Source organism: Crotalus tigris, unplaced genomic scaffold (genome assembly GCF_016545835.1).
Source record: "Crotalus tigris isolate CLP2741 ecotype Arizona unplaced genomic scaffold, ASM1654583v1 scf7180000017800.2534000, whole genome shotgun sequence".
NCBI classification, from domain to species: domain Eukaryota; kingdom Metazoa; phylum Chordata; class Lepidosauria; order Squamata; family Viperidae; genus Crotalus; species Crotalus tigris.
In genome coordinates, this window is record NW_024096645.1 from 2,224,898 (window position 1) to 2,247,857 (window position 22,960).

The following is a 22,960-nucleotide window of genomic DNA, read 5'->3' on the forward strand; positions in this document are numbered from 1 at the left end:
AGCAGCAGTTGATGAGAGAGAGGGATGGAAACCTAACTGGGAGATCAGCTGCTGGAAGCTGCAAAGGGAAGAGAGCGGCCAACTCTCACCAGCCTTGCTGTGTTCACCTGAATTGCAGAACAACAAAAGTATTCCAGGCTTTGATTAGGGTAAACCATGACTGGCCCAATGATGATTCAACATAAAAAGAAAATACATTTTGTCCAGAACAAATTATCTGTTGTGATTCCGTGCCAGCCTGTGCTCCCAACAGCTGAGTCTGAGGAATCTGAGGATTATCATATTCCCAAAGTCTCGCAAAATTGTTTTAGATTAGCTACAATTTGCCAAAATGCAATCCATAATGCTTTGCTTGTTCTGTTTTTTTACTGAAACAAATTCCACTGGATTGAACAAAATGGGTGTTACTTACTCCATTCTCCCATCTCCGAACAGCTCCCAGCAGGATTTATCCTACCAACCTGCTTTCCCTCCTCCCTTCCTGGTTCTCCTCATCTCCTCAGTGATATCATTGGCTTTTTCTGGTTCTTATCATTACTATCTCCCAAACTCCCACTTCTGCCCAGAACAACCATATTTCTTTCCGTATCTTGCAACCCCATTCCCCTCAAAACAGCTCATTGTTATTCCAGATAAAGACTAAACTATTCCAAAGATAAGTTTTATTTTGGAGATGGATCACCCAAACCCATATATTCTACACACAAAATATTTTGCACATCTCTAATTATTACAATTTTACATAATGTTTCTTTACTAATATTTTACCATTGATCTGAATTGCTATATATAGCAGCTAGACAACCTTTGACCAGTTCAGTCTTCTTTTGTCAGTATTTACTTAACTGAAGAGATAACATAGAATGACCCCAGGCAGGCAAAAAAGCAGTGAGACTGGAAATGACCATTTGCTTGTGGGAAACTGGCAGGGAGTGTCAGAAATCATGATCACATGACATCAGCTGATTGCAATGGCCCTGCAGTGGTCACAAATTTGTGAATACAACTGGCTTGAGGATCCTTGAAATTTCAATTCATTGGAAATTAATGGGTCCTGGGTTTTCTATGCATTCTTTAAATTAGTGTTTGAGATGCCTCAGTTCCAAAATTGTTGCCCTGTGTTGAATTGTTTCAGCTAATTGAAAGTTACAAACAGACAAATAGAGAGGGTAGTTTTAGTAGTATATAGATGAAAGAAGCATTGAGCTGGAATAACTCCCTTTTTTGTTTTAATGAAAATAGGAAGAAAAATATGGAGCCATAGCTAAAAGTTGTAAATATAAACTTTGAAGTTTTTATTTCATGTACATGGGAAATTTTATCACACAATTTACATATTTTAAAACTGTAAAATGGTTAAAATGTGTACAAAATATGCTCATTCTTTGAAAAAAGTACTAATAGCAACACTACTCGGGAGGAAAATCAAATTATTCTTCAGTTCAGTGTGCAAATGAAATATAAAAATAGAAACACTACAGCCCTACAAATAGCCTTTCCTTATAATTTATTTAAATAGAACATCTACACAAACAGGAGAGTAACTATTCCAACAGTTATGAAAAAAAATAATTTATACAAGTTCAAGGAATAGAATACAAGATGTCAGAGAGAAAAAAATCTAACACAATATAAGAAATTGATCTCAGCACTGTTCCAATGCTGTTTTCTTACTGGGAATATGAATTTTGACTATATACAACTTGCAATATATTTTTTCTTTTTTAAAAAACCCTCCTTAATACTACAGTAGCTTTAAATTTTGTTAGATATTTAAACTCTGCTTGCTCCAAAGATTTTTTTTTATTTTTCAGTCAAACAACAATGAGGTAATATTTGTATATAAAAAAATTTGCCTTTGACATTCTTTGTTTTCTAGGAACAGAGTTGTAGAGATAGTGAAGCTAATCTTATACTACAAGCAGTCTTCAAATGATGCTCCAAAGATTCCCCCCACCCCCATGCAATGTGTCTTCTGCAGTCCATACTGGTGAAAAAAATTGGGTATTTTGTTGGAATGAAATGATATCCTTAGTCCTCGGCATCCTTCAGATTTTTTTCTTTTTTATTTGTCATACTGACCAATAGGAATGTACCATAATCTTACCCAGAAATATTACAAAGGTAATAAGCCAACACATGAATACCTCCTGTGCAAATAACATAGGTCAAAGGATTGTGGCCTATGGTAATTTGAAGCTATTTCTTTCTTTTTTTCTTCTTGACTGACAGGGACAGTCAACATGTATACATTTTCTGTTTTGGCAGTACAGCAATAAGTAACCTGCTTGGTTACTTTGTCAGCTGTTTTGCACAGAAGAAGAAAACACACTGAGAACAATTCCTACCCTATTGTTCCACATTGCTTAGGGGAAACTTACTCTTTGCAATCTAAAATAGTCTTACAAGTAACTATCAAAATTCATTTAGAACAATAAATAACCTTTATTTACAATCTTTCTGTCATAGAAAACATGTAGCAAAATGGATAGTCTTGACGCATTGTTTCCGTTTCAATTTATAGTCCTTTGCTTTTCAGAACAGGCAGGATAGGTAAAAAATAAATATTTTACATTTTATTTTATCTACAGATATCTTCCACAAAAATCATTTTTGGAAACATTTTTTTAAAACTCGCCCTTGCATTTTGTAGAACAGAATTCTGTATATAACTGTATTCATCACTCATTGTGCTTTTGAAACTTTCATAAAAATGTTTAAAATGTTACTGAAGGCCACCACAAGTGCTAAATTGAGATGAAAGTGCTCTTTGACACTTTAATATTGTTGCTGAATCTGCATGAGAACCAGATTGTGGATGCAGTGGCACGGGAAATCTTGCTTTACCCCTATTTTCCTTGTTGCCCCTTTTTTCATAAATCTGCTTCAATCAAATGTGCCATAATAGTTGTTTCATTTGCCCCATTATAGATTTTTTTTTAATTTGTTAATATTGAATGTGGCTAGTTAGCAAGTATAAGTAGGCCCTATTTGTGGAAACAGAACTAAGGTATAATCTTAGGTGTGAGCATAAAGTGATCCATACTGCTGAATTAAGTGGGGCTTAGGCCTGAACAAATGTGCATTGTCCAGGACAGTATGTAACAATTCATCCAATTTACCTTGATATAAACCCCAGGAAGCATAGTCCTCTTTTAGAAAGTGAGGCAAACTCAAACCTAATTCAAATCTTCTTCCCTTCCTTCTTTTATAGATGGAAACCTCTGGTTTAATTTTGAAGTAGTCCACATAAAGATACCCTTATTGCAAAAGTGCTGATCCACTGGACCTCCAGTTAAAAAGAGGCAGTGACAATGCCCAGCTACAAAAACATCTTTCTCAAAGAAATGACTATTCATTTCTGAAACGTAGGAATGTTCTTGTTTCTGAAAGACATGTTTCTTCTGTATTAACAGAGGTCAGATGGGAAGATTTGCAAATTTCTCTCCCTCTCAAAAGCATTTCCTTGAAACAGGTCATGTAGTCAGAGTCTCATGAAGGCAGGAAGAGAGGAATGAGCAAAAACAAAACAAAACACAACAAATGGTCCCCCAAGGTTCCTAGAAATTTTACAGTTCAGAAGGTGCAATACCAGCATTTTGAATTTCTATAATTAATTGCCTTCCAATCATTAATCTGCAAAAAAAAGAGACAAAAAACATTGATTGTAATTAAGCAACTTCAGTTAGAGGTAGATTTCTTAAATAGTAATCAACATACAAAATAAAGACCAAACTGTAATTGTTCTTGTACAAAAGGTTGGGGTATTTCAAAGGAAATTATGCCAGAGTAACAGGCCTACTGCTTCTCTAATGAAGCAGTTGCCCAACTCAGACATCGGGTAATTTAGACAATTATTTACAGTAATTTATATCAAAAATACCATGGTTGACATATGCTGCCTTTTCTTATCTATCTTAAGAGAAAGGAATCATGAGAGCTTTAGTGCTACAACTAGAGTTTATGATACTACTCCTAGTTACTGAGATTGAACAAAGATTCAGTTTTGTTCACTACCTACAAAATGGCAAAACTGCCTTTGCTAGAAACAGGCTAGTTTCCAAGACTGTGCGATAAAAATCTGGTTTCATATAGCTTCTCAATATGTGCTCAGGAATAGATAGTTCATTTTGCCCACAGATGCCATTTTGATGTTGGGCTAGCCCAGTGGTTCTCAATTATTTTCTGTCATGCCCCCCTAGGAAGAAGAAAACATTTCGCGCCCCCCCCCCGCGTGACTGTCTATCCAATCAGGTCCTTTGCGTGTGTCACGTGCGTCCAATATGACAGTATTTGCCGAGGTCAAACAAGCCCCCCTTTACGGAACCTTGCGCCCCCCCGGGGGGCCCGCCCCACTATTTGAGAACCACTGGGCTAGCCCAAGGGTAGGCAACCTTGGCTCTTTTATGACTCATGAACTTCATAGCTGGCTCAGGAATTCTGGGAGTTGAAGTCCACGAGTCATAAAAGAGCCAAAGTTGCCTACCCCTGGGTTAGCACAATTAAGTGCCACTCAGTATCTTTGTATCCTCTTTGAATCTGAAAACTAAGCATCATTTTCCCCAGCTATGACTGCATGGAAGACGAGGGCTTTTTCCTCAGGTGGTCTGACCTTTGAAGTTAAGAACAGAAGTTACATATGGCTGCTGACATTGCTAATACAGATTCCCCTGAAAAACAGAATTAGCTGTACCTAGCTGATTTATGGAGTATCTGGACTATGCACTGAACCTTCCCCCCCTCCCGTTCTAACAATTTTTCTTCTGTTCACTTTTCCTTTGTGGGAGAATCACCTTAAATTTAGGATCATTTCCTTATCCAGCAAATACATTGCTTGCAAATACATTTCTTATTTATATTTATTAAGTGTAATCTGATACAACTTTTTTTTAAAAAACATTGAGTTTATAAAAATATACTAAATCCTGTATGATATTAAATCTAACAGAAGAAGGTTATTCGTGTGTGTTCTTACCTTTACACTCATATTTTAGATCAGAGAAGAATGTCATTTCTTGAGAGAAGACAAACAATCCTAAGCGACCACCAGCATAGGTTTTGTCATAGAGGGGGCCAGAGTCAGCCATGATCTTCTTTCCTTCATACATTACCACTCTGTAAGGAAGAGCAGTGACAATTAATCTTTAGCATGAAACAACATGCTTACACTGTAACCTTGAACGAGCCTTTTCAAAAGATGTAAATTGTTCAGCCTATATCTGTAATGCTTACCTAATGAAGCCAGTTTTTGGCCTGTGAGTGAGACGCCATCTGTAAGCAGTGAAATCTTTCCAACCTATCTGACGAGGGTCATGCCACAAAGTCTTTACCTGAAAGGTAAATGTAAAGATGAATTGTGCATTGCAAGTACATTTACATAAGCCCTGGATATAAACCATAAGCTCTTAGCAGGTACAAAAGAGTTTTCTTTAAAAAAAAAAGCTTGTTATGCTTAAAATGTTTTATTAAGATAGCTACGTCTTACATTAGTGTAATTTACCAAGGTTTTTGAAAAGAAAAATGAATTCATTAATAATAGAAATGATCAATTACCTGTTCAGCAGTATTTCCAGTATGCCACAAGGCATTACGAAGGTGCATTCCAGGACCCGTGGTGGAGTTCACTACTTTGATAGCAAGACCTGAATATCCTTGAGCTTTGGTTGGCTGTGATTCCCAATACGTTTGGGTAACTTGCTTCCACATGACCACATAAAAACGGCTGCTGGATTGATACCCAAATACAAAGCCAGCATAGTCATCATCTCTTTCCGTGTTAATGAAGAAAGTGCCACTGAAGTCAACAGCATTAAATTCATCAAAACCTGAGAAAAAGAAAAATAAGTAACTGTCAGCTTTCAGATGGATGTCAATTCATGCTTTAAAATCCATCCTTTGTAAGGTTTCCATTAACCCTCCCCCCCTCTCTTTCTCAAATTAAAATTGGCCTGGGGTTTGTGTTCAAAACTTCTAATGAAAACATATAAATATATTTTCTGGATGATTGTGGTTTTCCCCTCACTATTTGCACGGTCAAAGTATTTTCATACAACGAATTGGAATTAAATGGAATTAGAACTACGGTTCATAACTGCATCTTAAATCATGATTTACATTCATTGCATTATGAAATGCTATATCTTTTATATTTATATTCAGAAGTTCTGTTATGTAGACTTACTATCCTATTTGGAGGTTAAGCAACATTGTTGTTTAATTTCCTGAAATCAATGTTTTTATCTTTGCCCTCTTTCTTTCAGTGCCTGTTCCAAAAACTGAGCAGCTGGTATTTTGAAGAATGCTTTATGAAAAACATTTTTTTTTAAAAAAAAATAAAGCCTTAAAATAGTTATAACCATGATGGTGAAGTGAAGGCATGTAAATGTGAGACTGAAGAATACCTATATCCTAATACAGTGATGGCGAACCTTTTAGAGACTGAGTGCCCAAACTGCAGCCCAAAACCCACTTATGCATCATCGAGTGCCAGGTGGGTGTGGCCCATTGGGTGGGCGTGGCTGCGGTGGTAACGGCAGACTGGGTGGGACTAAAAAGTTCAATCAATCAATTCCAACTTTGCAAGATCTTTTTTTTCCCATGAGAAGTTGAAATTGACTGATTGAACCTTTTTTTTTTTTTTTTTTTTGCACACGGTGACGGAGGCCTAAAGCAAAAAGATTTTATAAAACCCAGCTGTAGGCCTAGGACTGGGGCGATGGGACGCATGCCCACAGAGAGAGCTCTGAGTGCCACCTCTGGCACCCGTGTCATAGGTTCGCCACCACTGTCCTAATACAACAATATGGTATTTGTTGACCAAAAGGAGAGGATTCTCAGTGGATGCTTGTGCACATATATAAAAGATTCAAAAACTTTGATGCTCACCAATAGCAAGTCCAGGATCACAGTTGACAGTCTGAACCAGTTCTTTGCCTTTGTGACGAACAATCCAGTTGGGATCAATTTGAGATGTTCCCTTTGGATCCAGGGGAATCATCTGGAATCGACGGAAGTCTGTCTCACTTATATGAACATTCTCAGGGCAGACGTCATCAATGTCGTTGACGTTATCATTGTCAAAGTCATCTTTGCATGCATCTCCACGCCCATCACCTGGCAAAAAAGAGGGGAATAAGGGGAGGAATCCAGAACGAAAGATGTGAACATCAGAGCCAAAAATCTGGCACATCTTAGACTTTCAGTAGCAGATATATTGAGAAATTACACACATGAACAAGTTCAAGAATTAGCTAAGTGGCTGGAATTCTTAGTAGCTAAAGTAATTTTTAAATAACAGCCACTTTTAAATGTTTAAACAGGAGGGCCTGTTTAAACATGTTCTTAAAACCTGGCTGTGTTCCCTGATCCTGGGTTACCGCAGGTGGTATGCCCCTTGGAAGATATTTCAATTGTTTAATTTATTGTTTTTTTTCCCTCTAGACTTTGTTTCTATTGTTTTTCTTAGATGTAGAAAAATGTATGTATGCCTGTAGGTATATATGTACCATATGCATGTACAGTATGCCACTCAGAGTCATACAAATTGGAGTAAGCTAACATTTTAATAAACAAACAAACAAAATTTTAAATATTCCAAGGAGTAAAGGAATGCTGCATTTGCAGAAAAGCAGCATATTCATTCATATTAATGATTTTTAGTAAACTATATTGAAGACTGCATTACACATCTAAATGTTACGCAGTCTCTTCTAATTTGATGCAAATTATCTTTCTTACCATCTGAATCAGCTTGGTCTGGGTTGGGAACCAATCTGCAATTATCTCTATCATCAGGAACACCATCATTGTCATCATCGTGGTCACAGGCATCCCCTTTCCCATCCTTGTCATGGTCAGCTTGGTTAGCATTGGGTACGTAAGGACAGTTATCAAGATTATTCTGGTGGCCATCTTCATCAATATCCTGGTTGTCATCACACTTATCCCCTATGCGATCGGAATCTGAATCCATCTGAAAGCAAAATGTAGAACACATTAAGATAAAGATTTACAAACCCTGGAAGATAGCATCTTGAAACATGAGGCAATCCAGTAGTCTTTTTTTGGGCTGACCCTCCAATAGTCAGATTGAATCCTTCATTTCATTAGCTTGTGGAGAAGCAGCTTTTGCACCCATGGAGCTTTCACTTTAGAAATATGTATAGGAGGATACTAATGTGCATTCAAAGTTTGAAATTATTGGGAACTTTAGCTTTCTGTAGGATTCACCTTCAGTTAAAGATAACCTCTTAATACCTATCCAGTTTATTTTGGCATATTGGGAAAAGTCAAACTTTTCTATGGCTTCTAACATATTAGTACATTTTTAAGGTTGGTAGCAACTGTAATGTTTCTGCCTTTCTAAAATATAATCAAACAACGTTTAGAAGTTGAAGGTTATATTAAATAATCCTAAATTGTCTGGCTTTGTTCTGCTGCAAACACAGCTGAATAACCTCAGCCTGCTCATTATGAAATAAATCATATAAAAAACAATTGGTCTTCAGCTTTAGCCACAATATAAAATAAATTCTCTGAAACAGATTTTCATCTTAAATATAGACATAATTCATTGTACTGCTTAGTGTAGTATATTATTTTGGAAACCAATAGGATTTTGAGACTGTACATATCCTTTTAAACAGCAGAGTATAACCTGCAGGATAAATCTAGATTCCAGCTATTTATTGCAATTTGACAAGGACTGTTCAAGATTTCAATTATGCTACTGAGGCTATTAATCCTATTTCTTATACATGATAGGACTGTGCAGCTTTCTCCCACTGCTACTTTAGACTTGAGTGAATTAAATGGGATGGGCTACATCTCTCCATGTTTTTAGTTCTTAATCAAGTAAAATTTACTTTGAGTTTTTTTTAATAAAAAAACCCCATTGGTGATGTAAGTGTTCTCTACTACATTCTCCTTTAACCCTAATGAACCTTTTTAATGGGTGCATTTTTGTAAAACTAAATTTCTAGCCTCAGGGCATCATACGTCATGATACATATACACATATAAACATTTTATGCAGATTATATATTGTTTGACACATTAACAGTATTTGCATTGCTAAATTCCTGAAATAATTAGGTTGAAAAGCAATAATTTGGGGGGAGGGGTTATTTTATTTAATCTGCATTTAATAAACTTGTAACCTCTACTTAGACCTCTCTTTTCAATTATTAGTTTTTACTATATTGCTGGCTGACGTTGTTGCAGTACAAAATATAATTTTTCACCCAAGTACAGTAAAGTGGTTAAGGGGTTAGATCAGGGCTGAGGAGACCCAGGTTCAGATTTATCCTCAACCCTTTCTCTAACGAATGATGGAATGTAGATTTAGTGAAAAAATGATTACTAGATGATTCCCCCCCCCATCAGCACCATGTACTTCAATTAACAAGATTTATGTTCAGATGTTGTGTTCTGAAAAATCTAATTTAAGATTTTTATTTTTAATAAAGGAGAATATTTGTAGCTCAGAGTTGACATGAGGGGTCCTTAGTGGTCCCTGAGCTTGCTTGTTTTCTTGCAGACATTTCATTACCCAAACTAGGTAACATCATCATGATGTTATCTAGTTTGGGTAATGAAACGTCTGCAAGAAAACAAGCAAGCTCAGAGAGCATCAGGGATCCCTCATTTTTATTTTTAAAAGATGTTCTGTATACGTCCCAGTTAAGAACAATTGTATCCTTTCTTGATTAGTTGACATATGTTGCAGGACTGTACATGACATTCTGTAAATTAGAAAATTAAATATTTGATTGCCCAAAGGCAGTTAAGCTGACCTGATCTGGATTATGTGCCAATGGACAGTTGTCACACTGATCTCCAACACCATCCAAGTCTAAATCCGTCTGTTCCACATTGTACACATATTGGCAGTTGTCTCTTTCATTAAGAATGCCTAGAAATGTAGAGGAACCCATTTAGATATCTTTAATGGTAAATACATCTAGATCATAAATTATTGCATAAAAGTAATTAAGAGAAAATGGTTCATAGAAGCCAAACTAATAGCCTATCTCTTTAGGCATCTAACACTAGTAGAACTGACATATCAGTTAAATATTCAACAGCAGCATTTTCCACTGTATCTACAAACCAAATAGGATGCAATATAAAAATAAAACCTGCTTCTATAGAAGCTGCCATATATGACATAAAAGTAAGCAGGTGAAAAACATGGGATGATATTAGAATATACAATGATAAAAGTGCCTCCAAAAATGGCAAGTGTATAATTTAGTTTCTCCTTTTTTAATTTATTTATTTGAAATGTGCACTTCCTTTTGGTATGTCTAGGTCATCATTAAGAGTAGAGTTTGCTCAAGGGCAGACTCTCTTCCTTGAGATGACTTGGACAGTCGTGCCATAATAGAAGAAAAGAAAAAGTAACCAAACTTTACCATCTCCGTCGATATCCACAGCACAAGCATCGCCTTCTCCATTTTGGTCGGTGTCTATCTGAAGAGGATTGTGATTGTATGGGCAATTATCACAGCGATCACCAACATCATCCCTATCGTAGTCATACTGTTGTGGATTGTAATTGAATGGACAGTTATCCTGCAGAAAGAAAATTTAAAATATGCTCAGATATTGGCACAGGCAGTCTCATTAATAACATTGAGTAGATTTACTAGAGTAAGAAGGGTAGTAAAGGCATGTTGCGAGGATTATTTCTTTGCCATGTAAATGAAAGCTGAGCAGTAACAAAAGTGATATGTAATGCAGCATCCATATTTTATTGCAAAATTGATCTTTTTTTAAAAAAATGATTTTTAGCTACAAATTAGATAACTATTTCAAATTGCTGCTGAAGACTAGCTACTTTTCAATTTTGTACCATGGATTCAATCTCCTACTCTTTATGCATTTTACATTAGTGGTGAGAAGGGACAGTATCTTGGTGGGGAAACCTATGACTTGTCATTTTGCTATGAACAGAGAAGGAAATGGGTAAGGATTTTTATTTCATATTTTACTTTTTCTTCCACTGATGCAGCGGGAAAAAAATCTAGTAATCCATTCCAAGATTTCACTGGATGTACATGCTATTTTCTTTGGTATTTGGCTATCACTGCGATGGACATTGTCTATACTACAGAGGAACATGAATGTTTTTTTTAATTAAACTTGCCCTATCATCTGGAATCTTGTCATTATCATCATCATCATCACAGGCATCACCAATTCCATCATCATCATAGTCTTCCTGTCCAGAATTGGGAAGATTGGGGCAATTATCCTGCAGAAAAAAAAATACAGAATATTATGTTGCATCTGTCTTTAATTTCACACAAAATAGTGCTCAGATTACTAAAGGGCCACTGTGTTTAATTTCATGACTGCATTTAAGAAATATTAATTCCATTAGCTCATATTAAAATACTAACCAAACCATTTCCCCCTAGTATTAAAGGATGGACTGGCATATAACGAAGAAATAGGCTTACTTTAGTGCAGTGATAAGTAGCATTGGCAACACAGTGAAGGTTCTCATTTGGCCATCCATCTAAGTCAGTGTCTTCTCCACAGATAATCCCGTTACCGGCATACCCTGGTTTACATTCACAGCGATACATCGGGTCACTGAAGTGTCCAAGGTAGATGCACTTGGCATATTTGTTGCAGTTGTGAGTTCCATCAGCACATGGGTTACGTGGCTTGCACACCTGAGGCAGAATTAAGAACACACTTACTTGCAAAGCAGTCTTTACCTCATTCTTCTTTTAATACATCAATGGAAAACCGATGCCTGACATTTCTGCTGTTGACTGTGATTTTGTGTGAATGCTTTAAATTAGGTATATGGTTATCATTATCATATGTTAGATACTGATTGAGGCTTCAATTCTCAATTGTCACTCTCTTTACACAAAAGAAAGGACCACCTAGTGAATTCCACTTATCGTTTGTGGCTCTCCACTTGTTTATTTTATGGGTTTCCAGCTTGATTCAAACTGAATTTCTTATATGCCACTGGGTGCCTCTGAGCAAAATCACATGGCTGAATGTAACAAAGTAAATGGTTACTTGGTATCTTCTTTAATTCTTGGGTCATATGGGTCAACTTAGGGGGGCCTAGATTCAAAAGGGACTGAGGTTTACAACCAAAATGTTGGAGATGTGGTTGTATGGACGCTACTTTTTATCATATTTGGTGGTCGTGTAGAGAGATAAAAGCATTTTGGATTAAGATATGGTGGAATATCCAGAGAATTTTTAGAAGGAGGGTAAAATTTACTCCGCAATTATTTTTGTTGGGTATAGTTACTGATTGTGATACAAAGGAGGTTATATTGATGTTAAATTTGATTACAGCCGCGAGGCTGTTAGTAGGACAATATTGGAAGAAGGAATCTTTGCCTACATTGCAGGAATGGTTTCTTAAAGTGTCTTATTTGGCGGAAATGGCAAAGATTTCGGCTTTTTTAAAGGAACAAACGCAAGAGAAATTTCTTGCTGTTTGGGATAAATGGATAAAATTTATACAATTTAAACTGGATATAAAAAAAATATTATATAGCCTTTTCATAATCTTTATTTATATGTATATACATATATATTTCAATGTTATATTTTCTTTTTTTTTACAAATATAATTTTTTAATTGTTTTTTAATTAAGCCTATATTCTGCTCTGGGAAGCTCGGGGGGGGAAGGGGGGGTGTTTGGGTGGGGGTTGGGGAAGGGGGGTTTTGTTGTGTAATGTTTAGTTTTTTTTTGTATATGTTGTTTTTTGTTTTTGTATTGTTTTGTTCTTTTTGTAAAACTTATAAAACTTTTTAATAATAATAAAAAAAGGGACTGAGGTTTCATAAACAGGAAATATATCTATTTTGACAGTACCTGTTTCTTTGCTATTGCATCTTCCACACCCCGACCAAAGGGCTGTGTTCCTGTAAAGCGGGAAGGACAAGGCAGGCAGTGATAACCAGGTACAGTATTCTCACATCTGTGTACTCCACTAAGTACAAAGCAAGCATCTGGAACCTCTTGGCACTGAAATACAAAAACATGGGAGACAATTTTGGCCATAGATTCATTTGCAAACATCTTGAATGTTGAATATATGAATGAATGCAAATTATCTTACTTCATCAATATCTTTGCATCTAATTCCATTTCCTTGATAGCCAACAGGGCATGGACCACATTTCCAGGAACCATCAGGGAAACTAGTGCATTTAGTTCCCGCAAAACAAGGATTAGACAGGCATCCATCTAAAATGACAAGAAAATTTGCTCAAATCTAGTTTTATTTTCTTGGCTGTTCTCGCCAAGAAAACAGAATGAAGTAGCCACCTTAAAAATATCTGACAGAGAATCAAGAGTGGCAACAAGATGATGGAAGTCATAATGCAGTTACTTTGCCAAAATGTGATTATAGTTCACATTTCTTTGTTACGAAATTTAATTTGTTGCATTCTCTACATTCTTTTCTGAAAATGACACAGCACTCTTAACATATGCTGCTTGATAGTTCACGATAAGCCATTACTCACCGATTGGGCAATCCTGCTTGTTGCACATCTGAGTGGCTGTTGCATCACCAATGCAATCCTTCCCTTCAAATTTGGGCTCTGGATTGTTGCAGAGACGGCTGCGTTTCTGAATGCCTCCGCCACACGTAATTGGACAGGCATCCCAAGGCGACCATGGCCCCCAGTTCCCATTAACTGAAAACAAACGAACAAACAAAAAAAGGGAATATTTCTGTATCTTTAAATTAAAGGGGAAAATGCCACTGGTATTAGAAATTCAGGTTGATTTGGATGGGTTTTTTTGAAAATGTTTTAATAACTTCTGTTCTCAGTCTCAGGTGATGAATGTTAAAATACTATCATGTTTCTCATACAAAACCATTTTAAACGGTGAACTTACTTGGGCATGGGCTTTTCTGGCAAGGCATGTTTTCTCGTGCCTCTCCTTCACACGTTTTGCCTCCCATCTGAGGAAGTGGAGAATTGCACAGACGGATTCGAGTGATTAACCCAGTTCCACAAGTAACAGAGCAGGAAGACCAAGGGGACCAATGGCTCCAAGCACCATTCTGTCTGACTGTAAGCAGTAAAATGTGGCTTAGTGAATTGCAAAATTTTGTATTAGTAGGTTAGAAAATTACTATACTGCGGGGTCCTTGGAACTCTCTGAGTTTGGTTATGCTAACACTGATATTACCTACTACCTGGGTAATGGAATGTCTGCAAGAAAAGAACCAAATTCAGAGAGTACCAATGAACCCACAGCTCAAATTGAGCTACAAATATTGTCTTCTATTAATGACCACACTGCGAAAATATTTAGATATTGCTGTCACTCGAATCAGAAAATAATTTTATATGAAATATTTTTGTTTTAATCATCAACTATCAGATAAATCCTACTACAGCTGAATATTTTACACTAATCTGAAGTAAATCAGAGTTTCCTAGCATAGTATTAAGTATGGAAGGACAGAGTCAGAAGAGATAGCATCTATCTATAATGTAAAGAACTTGAATGCTCACATCTCTTATCACATTCTTGCATATTACATATCCGTGTTTGCACCGAGGAGCCTTCACAAAGATGGTTGATTCTGTCACAAGAGCGGCCTCTCTGCTGAATCCCATTGCCACAGGTTGTAGAGCAAGTGGTCCATTCAGACCAGGGAGACCAAGCATCATCGGCAGAATCGCTTGCTGAAAAAAAGAAGAAAAATAAATATAATAAATATATAATAAATAAATAAATAAATAAAAACAATTACCATTTTTAAAAAGTTATCTCCACAGGAAGCAGAGATTGCCAAAATAAAATAAATTTGCCCTGCAAATTTCCATTTACTCTGACCTTTGATAACTGAGCAATCCAAATTACATATGAATATTTGTAAGAAATGCTCAGAACCAGATGACCAAGGTCTCATGTTACATATTTTGGAGATTTATGGGAAAGAAAATAAACACAGATATTCATGCTACCAGTTCCTGAAATCTTCCAAGGCATATGGAAAACTCTTATTAAGATTTTGCTTTGATTTTCTCAAACTATGAAACACAACTCAGAATAAACTCATGGGAGATTCACCATTCTTAGAAATTCTTATTCTGTCCTGACTGGATTTGTAACTCTTTCTTGATTTTATTTTGATCTTTTAATTTTTACCTAACTTGATACAAGCCATCTGCAAATAAAAAAAAGGATTGCTTATTGTGTGTTTAGTTCAAATATAATATTCATTGTTGTTGTTGTTAGTTGTGAAGTCATGTCCGACCCATCATGACCCATGGACAACGTTCCTCCAGGCCTTCCTTCCTCTATCATCTTCTGGAGTCCATTTAAGCTCACGCCTACTGCTTCAGTGACTCCATCCAGCCATCTCATTCTCTGTCGTCCCCTTCTTCTATTGCCCTCGATCTTTCCCAGCATTAGGCCCTTCTCCAGTGAGTCCTTCTCATTAGGGGGCCAAAGTATTTGAGTTTCAACTTCAGGATCTGGCCTTCTAAAGAGCAGTCAGGGTTGATCTCCTCTAGGACTGACTGGTTTGATCGCCTTGCAGTCCAGGGGATTCACAGGAGTCTTCTCCAGCGCCGTAGTTCAAAGGTCTCAATTCTTTGGCACTCAGCCTTTCTTATGGTCCAACTTTCACAGCCATACATTGCAACTGGGAAAACCATGGCCTTGACTATACGTACTTTTGTAGTGGCAATTTCAAAGATATCTACATTAGTTTCAGAATCTCAGGCTAGAATCTGTGCTTTCTCACATATACATTTTTCCAGGTAAATTATATCTTCTAGGTATGGGCATTGAAAATGCAACCCCCCCAAATCCTATCAAATAGGTTAAGGCGATGTAGTACTTACGCCAACACCTTGGACAGCATTCACCATCAGGAACTGTGGCATTGGAACAAGGCATGAGAGGACAAGATACTTTATGGCACATTACAGCAGAATTCTAAACAGGAAAAAGAAATCCTTATATTAAAAAAAAACACATAAATCTGACATTTTGTTTCTCAATGCCTTAATACTCTACTACAACCAGTCATACTCCATTGTGCAAAATATTTTCCCAGCAGCTGTTTAATATTTAGAAAGGAAAGTCTATAATTAGTATGGGAGAATAGAGAGAAAATAAACTCATCTTCTTTCCAACTGGAAGTGGTAAGGATACATTAGGAATTGACTTCAAAACAACTAATGTCATCAGGTTAATAACCATTCCAGGCAGCAGTCATCTGCACACTTATTAAAACTGCATGCAGCTTAATGGGACTGCAAGTCAGAAATAGGCTTCAAAAGTTACAATAAGGACAGATTTTTAATCCCGATTCTAACTTTTGAAGTCCATTTCTGACTTTCAGTCCCATTAATAATTTTAATAAGTGTGCAGATGACTGCTGCCTGGAATCTAAACAATGGGTAATTTGGCTTTTGCTGGAGTATACTGAGGCTTTTTGAAGTCAAAGCAAACCCAGGAATCTAAAGCACTCCAATCACTGTGCAAACTTTATATATTTTTGTATCCCTTTCTTCATTTAATCAAAAGCTACTATTAAATGGGAAAACCATATCTTGCTGAGTAGCTTTCCAGATCTTGTCTCATTAAGCTAATAAAAATTCTCAAGGTTGCCGTATTGTTTTATTTGCCTGAATTTTATTTGATCATTAGAGTCATTGGTAGAACAGATTTAGGAAAGTTGGCTCCACATTCAAACAGTCCATGTTGTAGCTTGATGTGTATTTTCATCTTATGCCAAAAAAACAAAACAAATGACTGTGCAAAAGAAGGAATGATAACTTTTGCCAATTTGGTTCTTTAAAGGATAACAGACAACATGTTTTGTAGCTTTAGGGGATAACACAAACAAAGACTGAATTAGTACAAAGACTGAATTAGTAGTACAAAGAAAATCACAGAAGCATTAGCCAAATGCAACTGTCTTAAGCTGTTGAAAAAGACAGCTCTATTAGGAAGCAAGTTTAGTAGAACTTTTCTTGCTGCAAATATTCATTCACAACATATAGATGGTGGCAGGTTTAAGTTGAAAAGAATGTATTCAAACTTTCTTATAAAGACAGTAATAGATATTTGGGTCACCAATGTCTCTGCACAGGTTACATTTTGCATAATGTACCAACTAGATGAATGATAAATCCTTTACTGACGGGTTAGCTGTAAAGAATCTTACCTGGCAGGTACATGTGGTACATGTATCAGTGGTCCACTCAGCTGCATTTTCATACACAACATTATTATGGAGGCATATTCCTTTCTTTATATTATGTGGGGCGATAAGTTCCTTTACATCAAACAAAAAAGGAATAGATAACAATAATAAAGATTTATAAATCAGTCTGAATCTGACAGAGCAAGAAAATTGCTTTTACAATGATTACTTAGAAATAAGCGCTAAAGGCTCTGCTACCATGTTAAATGCTATAGTTCTAAATACTTACACAGTAATTAAATGATATAACTAAAATAATGCATTTATTTTCTCCATTTGATTGCTCACCTGTGTTAGATCATATGGAGAAGCTTCAGGGGAAACTAGGCTATATACAGAGGCAGGTTTTAGCCAGATTTTTAGGGCCATAGTTGCTAGACAAAGTTTAATAAAAATACTGCAAATGACTATAGGCAGACCTCAATTTATGACCATAATTGAGCCTACAATTATGGTAATAATTCTGATAGTTAAGTGGGTCATCTTGTGACCGCACTCAATTTATTTTTTGGTGGCCGTACTCTGGGATTTTTTTTTTTTTTTGGTGGAAACTGGAAGTAAACACTACTTTCCAGCAAAAAACATGATACACTGCAATCATGTGACCTGCCAGCCAATTGCCACGCCCCTAAAATGGGATTACATGACCACGCGGGGCCGGCTGGCCATTGGAACTTCAACTCTGGGTTGTAAATGGCTTTTTCATTGTAACTTTGAATGGTTGCCAAGCAAGTACAGGACTACTGTACAGCAGGATATATCTAATTTTAGGTCAGTTGCAAAAACTATTCATATTAGACACTGACTAAATTTGATATAATGCTATATTGGCTTTGATTTAACATAATAAGGTGAAGCTAATCATTATATTTCATTCAGCATCCTACAATGCAGATCTAATCATGGCTTAAAATGTATAGACCACCTTAGGTATTGATCCTGGTGGCTAAGAAGAAATGAATAACTTTCTTCTTATGCACAAACATTGCCCAAGCTGGTCACCTAAAAATATTTCTTTCTTACAGTAAGTACTGTAGGTGAATGTCTGTTTCCCATCATTTTGGAATGGAAAATAGTTAGCGTTTATGAGTCAGGGGGTCCTTAAGAGGCTTTTGATTCTTTATTGGGTACTTAATATCCACTTACCATATGGTTGACAGAATTTTCAACTTTTGTAACCAGGGCACGCAGGCTTTGCAGTTCTATAAACATTTTGGTTAGGTCGTCACAAGAAAAGCCACAGATGTCTTTGGTTTTCTGGCCAATGTAGTTGGTGCGAATGGCTGGGCGGGAGCCATTCATGGGATTGTCTAATTTAATAAGTGTTCCAGTAGCTAAAGAAACAATTAAAACATATACAGATTATATACGGAAACACTGTCAAAAGTGATAGAATTCAGCTTAAATGAATGTGACAGTTTGTAAGGCAATCTTTCCTTAAAATACAGTGGTTTGCATTTCATTTTGTGTTCCACATGTCTAAGCTCATTCATCTCACATAAACAGAATATCCTATAATCAATGAGCCAATATATTTGAAGAGAAAAGTTTCTAACGTACAGCTCTGACAGCCTTTATTCCTCAGGATGGTTTCCAGTGTAGTTCCAAACACAAACCGCACATTCTGCAGCATTCCCTGAAAACATAAAGATTGAAAGAGTCTATCTCTATTGCAAAGGAAATTCTTGATGCGTGTTTGTGTGTGTGTGTGTGTGTGTGTGTGTGTGTGTGTGTGTTTTGATTGAGCACAACCATCAATTTATGCTTTAACTATCACATTGTTTTTCCTATAATTTATTAGCCAGCTTGGGCCCACTGTGTTAGAAAACTACTGAGCTGTATTTAATTTAGGTATGTATACTTAAAGATGTTCTTGTTTTAATCTGTAATGCAAGTGTAAACTATACTGGCCAGAATTCTCATTAGCTGATAATAAGTCAGTCTTTCACTTTCTCTTCATATCAACAATTATCAAAATTAATATCAACTATTAATTTTTAATAGAGGACCCAAATTCAACTGTAAACTTTACACCATTTAACTGTTCATATTTATATTCAAAGTGTCAGTTAAATCCCCACTCCTGTGGATAGTAGTCAATGAGGAGTAGTTAGGGGCAAAAATTTCACTTCCTTGAAACTATTTTTCAAAGCGGCAAATCAAGTTGGCTTCCTTGAAATGGACTCCTGAACCTGCTATAAAAAGGTATCTCACCTGGAAGTTGTCATTAACTCCTCCTTTAGCAATGCGGAGTCTGGCGCTGTTGGACAGATCCCGAGTGAAGATGTCTTGAATAGGAATTTCCAGCTCAACGTTTGTCATTTTATCACAGCCCACATAGAGTTGAGCCTGATCCTCTTGCACAAAGAGGGTGATGCTACTCCATCGTGCAATGGGCAGCTTCACCTCCTCCACTGACACCAAACTTTGATTGCCTTCCTCAGGAAAGACACTCAGGTCCAAAGTTTTCGCCTTGCCATTGAGCACCAACTTAAAAACGTAGCCAGAGTTGTCCTTGCGCTCCACGGCCAATATGGTGCCAGCATCCTTCTTTATCGGACGAAGATTAGCTAACAAGACGAAGCCCTTCTCAGCTTGGATGGAATAAAGAATGTCTTGGAATTTGTGATCAGAAACAGCAGGGATACGGGTGGCGTCATCTATGCGGTAGGCAGGGCTGGAAAGCTCTAGTCCTTTTACCGGATGCACCCCCGATCCTTTGTGGGCTCTCTTGCGGCCCAAGCCAATTAACTCAAAGAGATCAAAAACACTGTTGTCATCACTAGTCTCTGTCAAGGTAAGGGAGAGGAAGGGAGAGACAGAAAGAGGTGGTTATGTTGGGCAGGGATAGGTCTAAACAGCTGCATTGTTGTTGTTACTGGACTCCCTCTTCTGTTGATAAGTCCCCAGAAATATATGCTGTCAAAAGTTATAGAAGAAACTATTTGGATTGTGTAGTCCTCTGGTCACACAACAGTTTCCCATCACTATGGCTTGGGTTCTGCTGCAGCAAAGCCATGCAAAATACTTGGCTTCCCATACACGGTTCCCAGTGTTTCCTGGTTGGATGAGCCAAGAGGATCAAAGAAGAGCGGTTGACCAAATGGCAATAGAAATCCAAGTCCAGAATTCTTCCTGCCTTTCCCCTGGCCTCCTCCAGGGACTCTGAAGTTGCAAAGTGGAGGGCAAGGCAAAGACACAAAGCGGAGGGAGACTCCCGAGAGTTATGATCCAAGCCCTGTGAGGGACGAACCCAAAAGAGGGAGCCCAAAGCAAGAGAGAAGGATGGTGGAAAGCCAGCTCTGCCCTAAAAGATGCAGAGCCAAACAGCAGGGGCTCAGTAAAAGCTTTCGGGCCAGCTAGCTAGGAGGGAGAGATAAATCGGGCTGCTAGCGTCTGGCTCAGCCTAGAAGCCGGGCACAACCCTGGAGCAACGCCTTGCATCACTTGAAGCATCAGGGATCCGGCTTGAGGGTAATGACCACCAATCCCCCACCTCCCCCCCACCCCCACCCCGGCCCTCCCGCGACGGAATCGGCAGCTGGGCTTTCCCTCCCGCTACCTCTTGTATAAATAAACGTCCAGACAGAGCGATGATGCTCCCCCGACCCGCCCCTTTGCTGTGTGCCTGGTCTGGCTCGGAGCGTCCCTGGCGCGGCGCCCAGACCCCAAAGCGAGGCAGATGCCAAGGTCAACAGTCCGCTCGGAGCCAGAAGCCGGAAAGCAAACGCCTCGCGCCCACCCTCCCTTCTCACGTACCGAGCCCCGAAAGTCGGTCGAGCCAGCCAAGCCCGGGAAAACCGAGCGCAGAAGAGCCGCTCCAAGCAGGAGAAGCGGGACAATCAAGTATCCACGTTGGGGGCGCAATCCTCTAGCACAGGCAGCTTCCCACCCCCGGCTGGTCGCCGCGGCCACCCAATTGACATCCTTTCAGAAAGAACTACTAGGGAACAGTGGCCGTCTTTTCAACCTGGCACTCTCGGCTCTGTAAAGGCACTCTCGCCTTTGCCTTCCACCCGAGGTATAAAGTCCAGCTGGCAGGCGCCAAGTTAGAGAGAGCCGTGTTGAGTAGCGACGCTATTGCTCCGTGTTAAACAGTTTCTGCCAGCCCTACCTGGATGTGAGTTGGACGGGGTTCTTTACTCTCTCTCTCTCTCTCTCTCTCTCTCTCTCTCTCTCTCTCTCTCTCTCTCTCTCTCTCTCTCTCTCCCTCCCCCTCCCTCCCTCCCTCCCTCCCTCCCTCCCTCCCTCCCTCTCCCTCTCTTCCTTCTCTCCCTCGAAATCTAACCCCAAATTTGACCGGAAAGTCTCCCTATTCACTCGCGACGTCTTCTCCCCCTCCGTGATCTCACATTCTTTACCTGGAATCCGGTTTGTTGTGCAGACTCCAAGCATCAGAAGGAGAAAGAGACCACCGGATAGCTCCATGGCAGGAATCTCGCCCCAGGGGACAACCTTTAAGCAAGAAACAAACCGTCACCGGTCATTCGACCGTCTCGGATTATTGCCCTGGCACCTTCTAACCACAAGCAGCCCTCTCGAAGAAGCGCGCAAGCTAGGAAGGAGCGGGGAGATGGAGAAAGAGGGAGAGAGAGAGAGAAACCGTAACTACAGACCAAAAGGTTCGAGTGAACAAGGTAGAAGAAGGAAGGGAAAGAAAAAAGGAAGGAAGGAAGGAAGGAAGGAAGGAAGGAAGGAAGGAAGGAAGGAAGGAAGGAAGGAAGGAAGGAAGGAGCGCTGTAGCTTTTTTCTATTTATCTTGATTGTCTTTTCCAGCTCCAGGTATTAAATTGAAATCGTAAGAGGAAAATGTTTTCAGGACTTACTTTTTATAGGACGCTGCGAAGAATTCCCAAGAATCAGATCCTCTGAGAGCAAATAGAATTCAGCACAAAAATCCTTCTTGGAGTTCTTGGGCTCTGCGAAGTTACCCCTGCGTGGGTTTAGCACCTTGATTCAGTACACGTCCGGGCGAGTAGGGTCCTTTGCGATCCTGGAGCAGTCCGAGAGCGCCAGGGATCTTTGCTGCCGGAGACTGAAACGGATCAAGAGGAGCTTGCCCCTCCCCCTGGTCTCTCCTGGTGATGGTCACCCTTGCTCTTTGCACTGAGCGGCGGCAGGAGTTCCCTCCCCTTTAAGGAGGTCGGTTGCTCGCACCCCCGAAACTCCGCGAGCCAATCAGCAGCGGGCCGACAGGAAGCGGGCTGGAACGAATCCAATTAACTCACAACGAGGCAGAACGCAGGCATGCGCGCACCCAGCACCTCCCCCCCCCAAAATGCAGTCCGGAGGAAGACAGTGATGCGCGGGGGCGGACAGATTAGTTCCGATCAGTGGGGCTCCCCATCTCCTCCCCCCCAAGGTGTTGTCCCTGAAGTTTTCCCATTGGGCAAACTTCGTCTGCATTCCAGGCAGTTGTGAATTCCTGGGTGTACAATGTGCGGGGAAATTCCTCTCAACCCCGATTCACCAAGCGAGTAAATGCGTTGTGTGTGTTCTGTGCAGCCAATGCCCGAAGGACGGGTTCCCCATCCCAGGAGCTGCCGAAGCAAGGGACACTCTCAAGAGAGAGCAAATGTAGGCTTGCTTCTTCCAGCACCTTGCCCGTCTCGTCTCGCCTCATCTATGCTCAGACCTGGTCCCAGCCCCAAAGTTCAGCTTTGCCTACCGTCCATCTCAAGAACGTCAGTGGTCAGAGAAAGTTTGTTGACAGCCTCCTGCTGTCTTT

General features: G+C 39.0%; 1 protein-coding gene across 1 annotated transcript; it reads right to left on the reverse strand.

The window, feature by feature from the left end:
- Positions 1-1,271: 1,271 nt before the first annotated feature.
- On the reverse strand, positions 1,272-22,580 carry THBS1 (thrombospondin 1). The gene is made up of 22 exons (XM_039342667.1): positions 22,059-22,580; positions 21,594-21,687; positions 19,447-20,021; positions 18,793-18,868; positions 18,379-18,566; positions 17,194-17,304; positions 15,863-15,956; positions 14,522-14,695; positions 13,896-14,072; positions 13,517-13,690; positions 13,108-13,235; positions 12,861-13,013; positions 11,466-11,684; positions 11,150-11,257; positions 10,416-10,575; positions 9,795-9,913; positions 7,738-7,972; positions 6,886-7,113; positions 5,554-5,825; positions 5,233-5,330; positions 4,976-5,115; positions 1,272-3,636 (listed from the first exon to the last, which is right to left on the reverse strand). The coding sequence occupies exons 2-22, from the start codon at positions 21,658-21,660 to the stop codon at positions 3,632-3,634; spliced, it is 3,501 nt and encodes a 1,166-aa protein (XP_039198601.1). The 5' UTR covers positions 21,661-21,687; positions 22,059-22,580; the 3' UTR covers positions 1,272-3,631.
- Positions 22,581-22,960: the final 380 nt, after the last annotated feature.

Bases quoted from the DNA above. Each gene is read 5' to 3' on its own strand.
- THBS1 (XM_039342667.1), bottom strand. From the start codon at position 21,660: ATGGAGCTATCCGGTGGTCTCTTTCTCCTTCTGATGCTTGGAGTCTGC. The intron at 14,696-15,862 runs GTAAGTACTACA...TCTTTTTTTCAG, and splicing joins ATGCTGTCCAAGGTGTTGGC to CAAGCGATTCTGCCGATGAT. The intron at 5,331-5,553 runs GTAATTGATCAT...TTTACCTTTCAG, and splicing joins CTGGAAATACTGCTGAACAG to GTAAAGACTTTGTGGCATGA.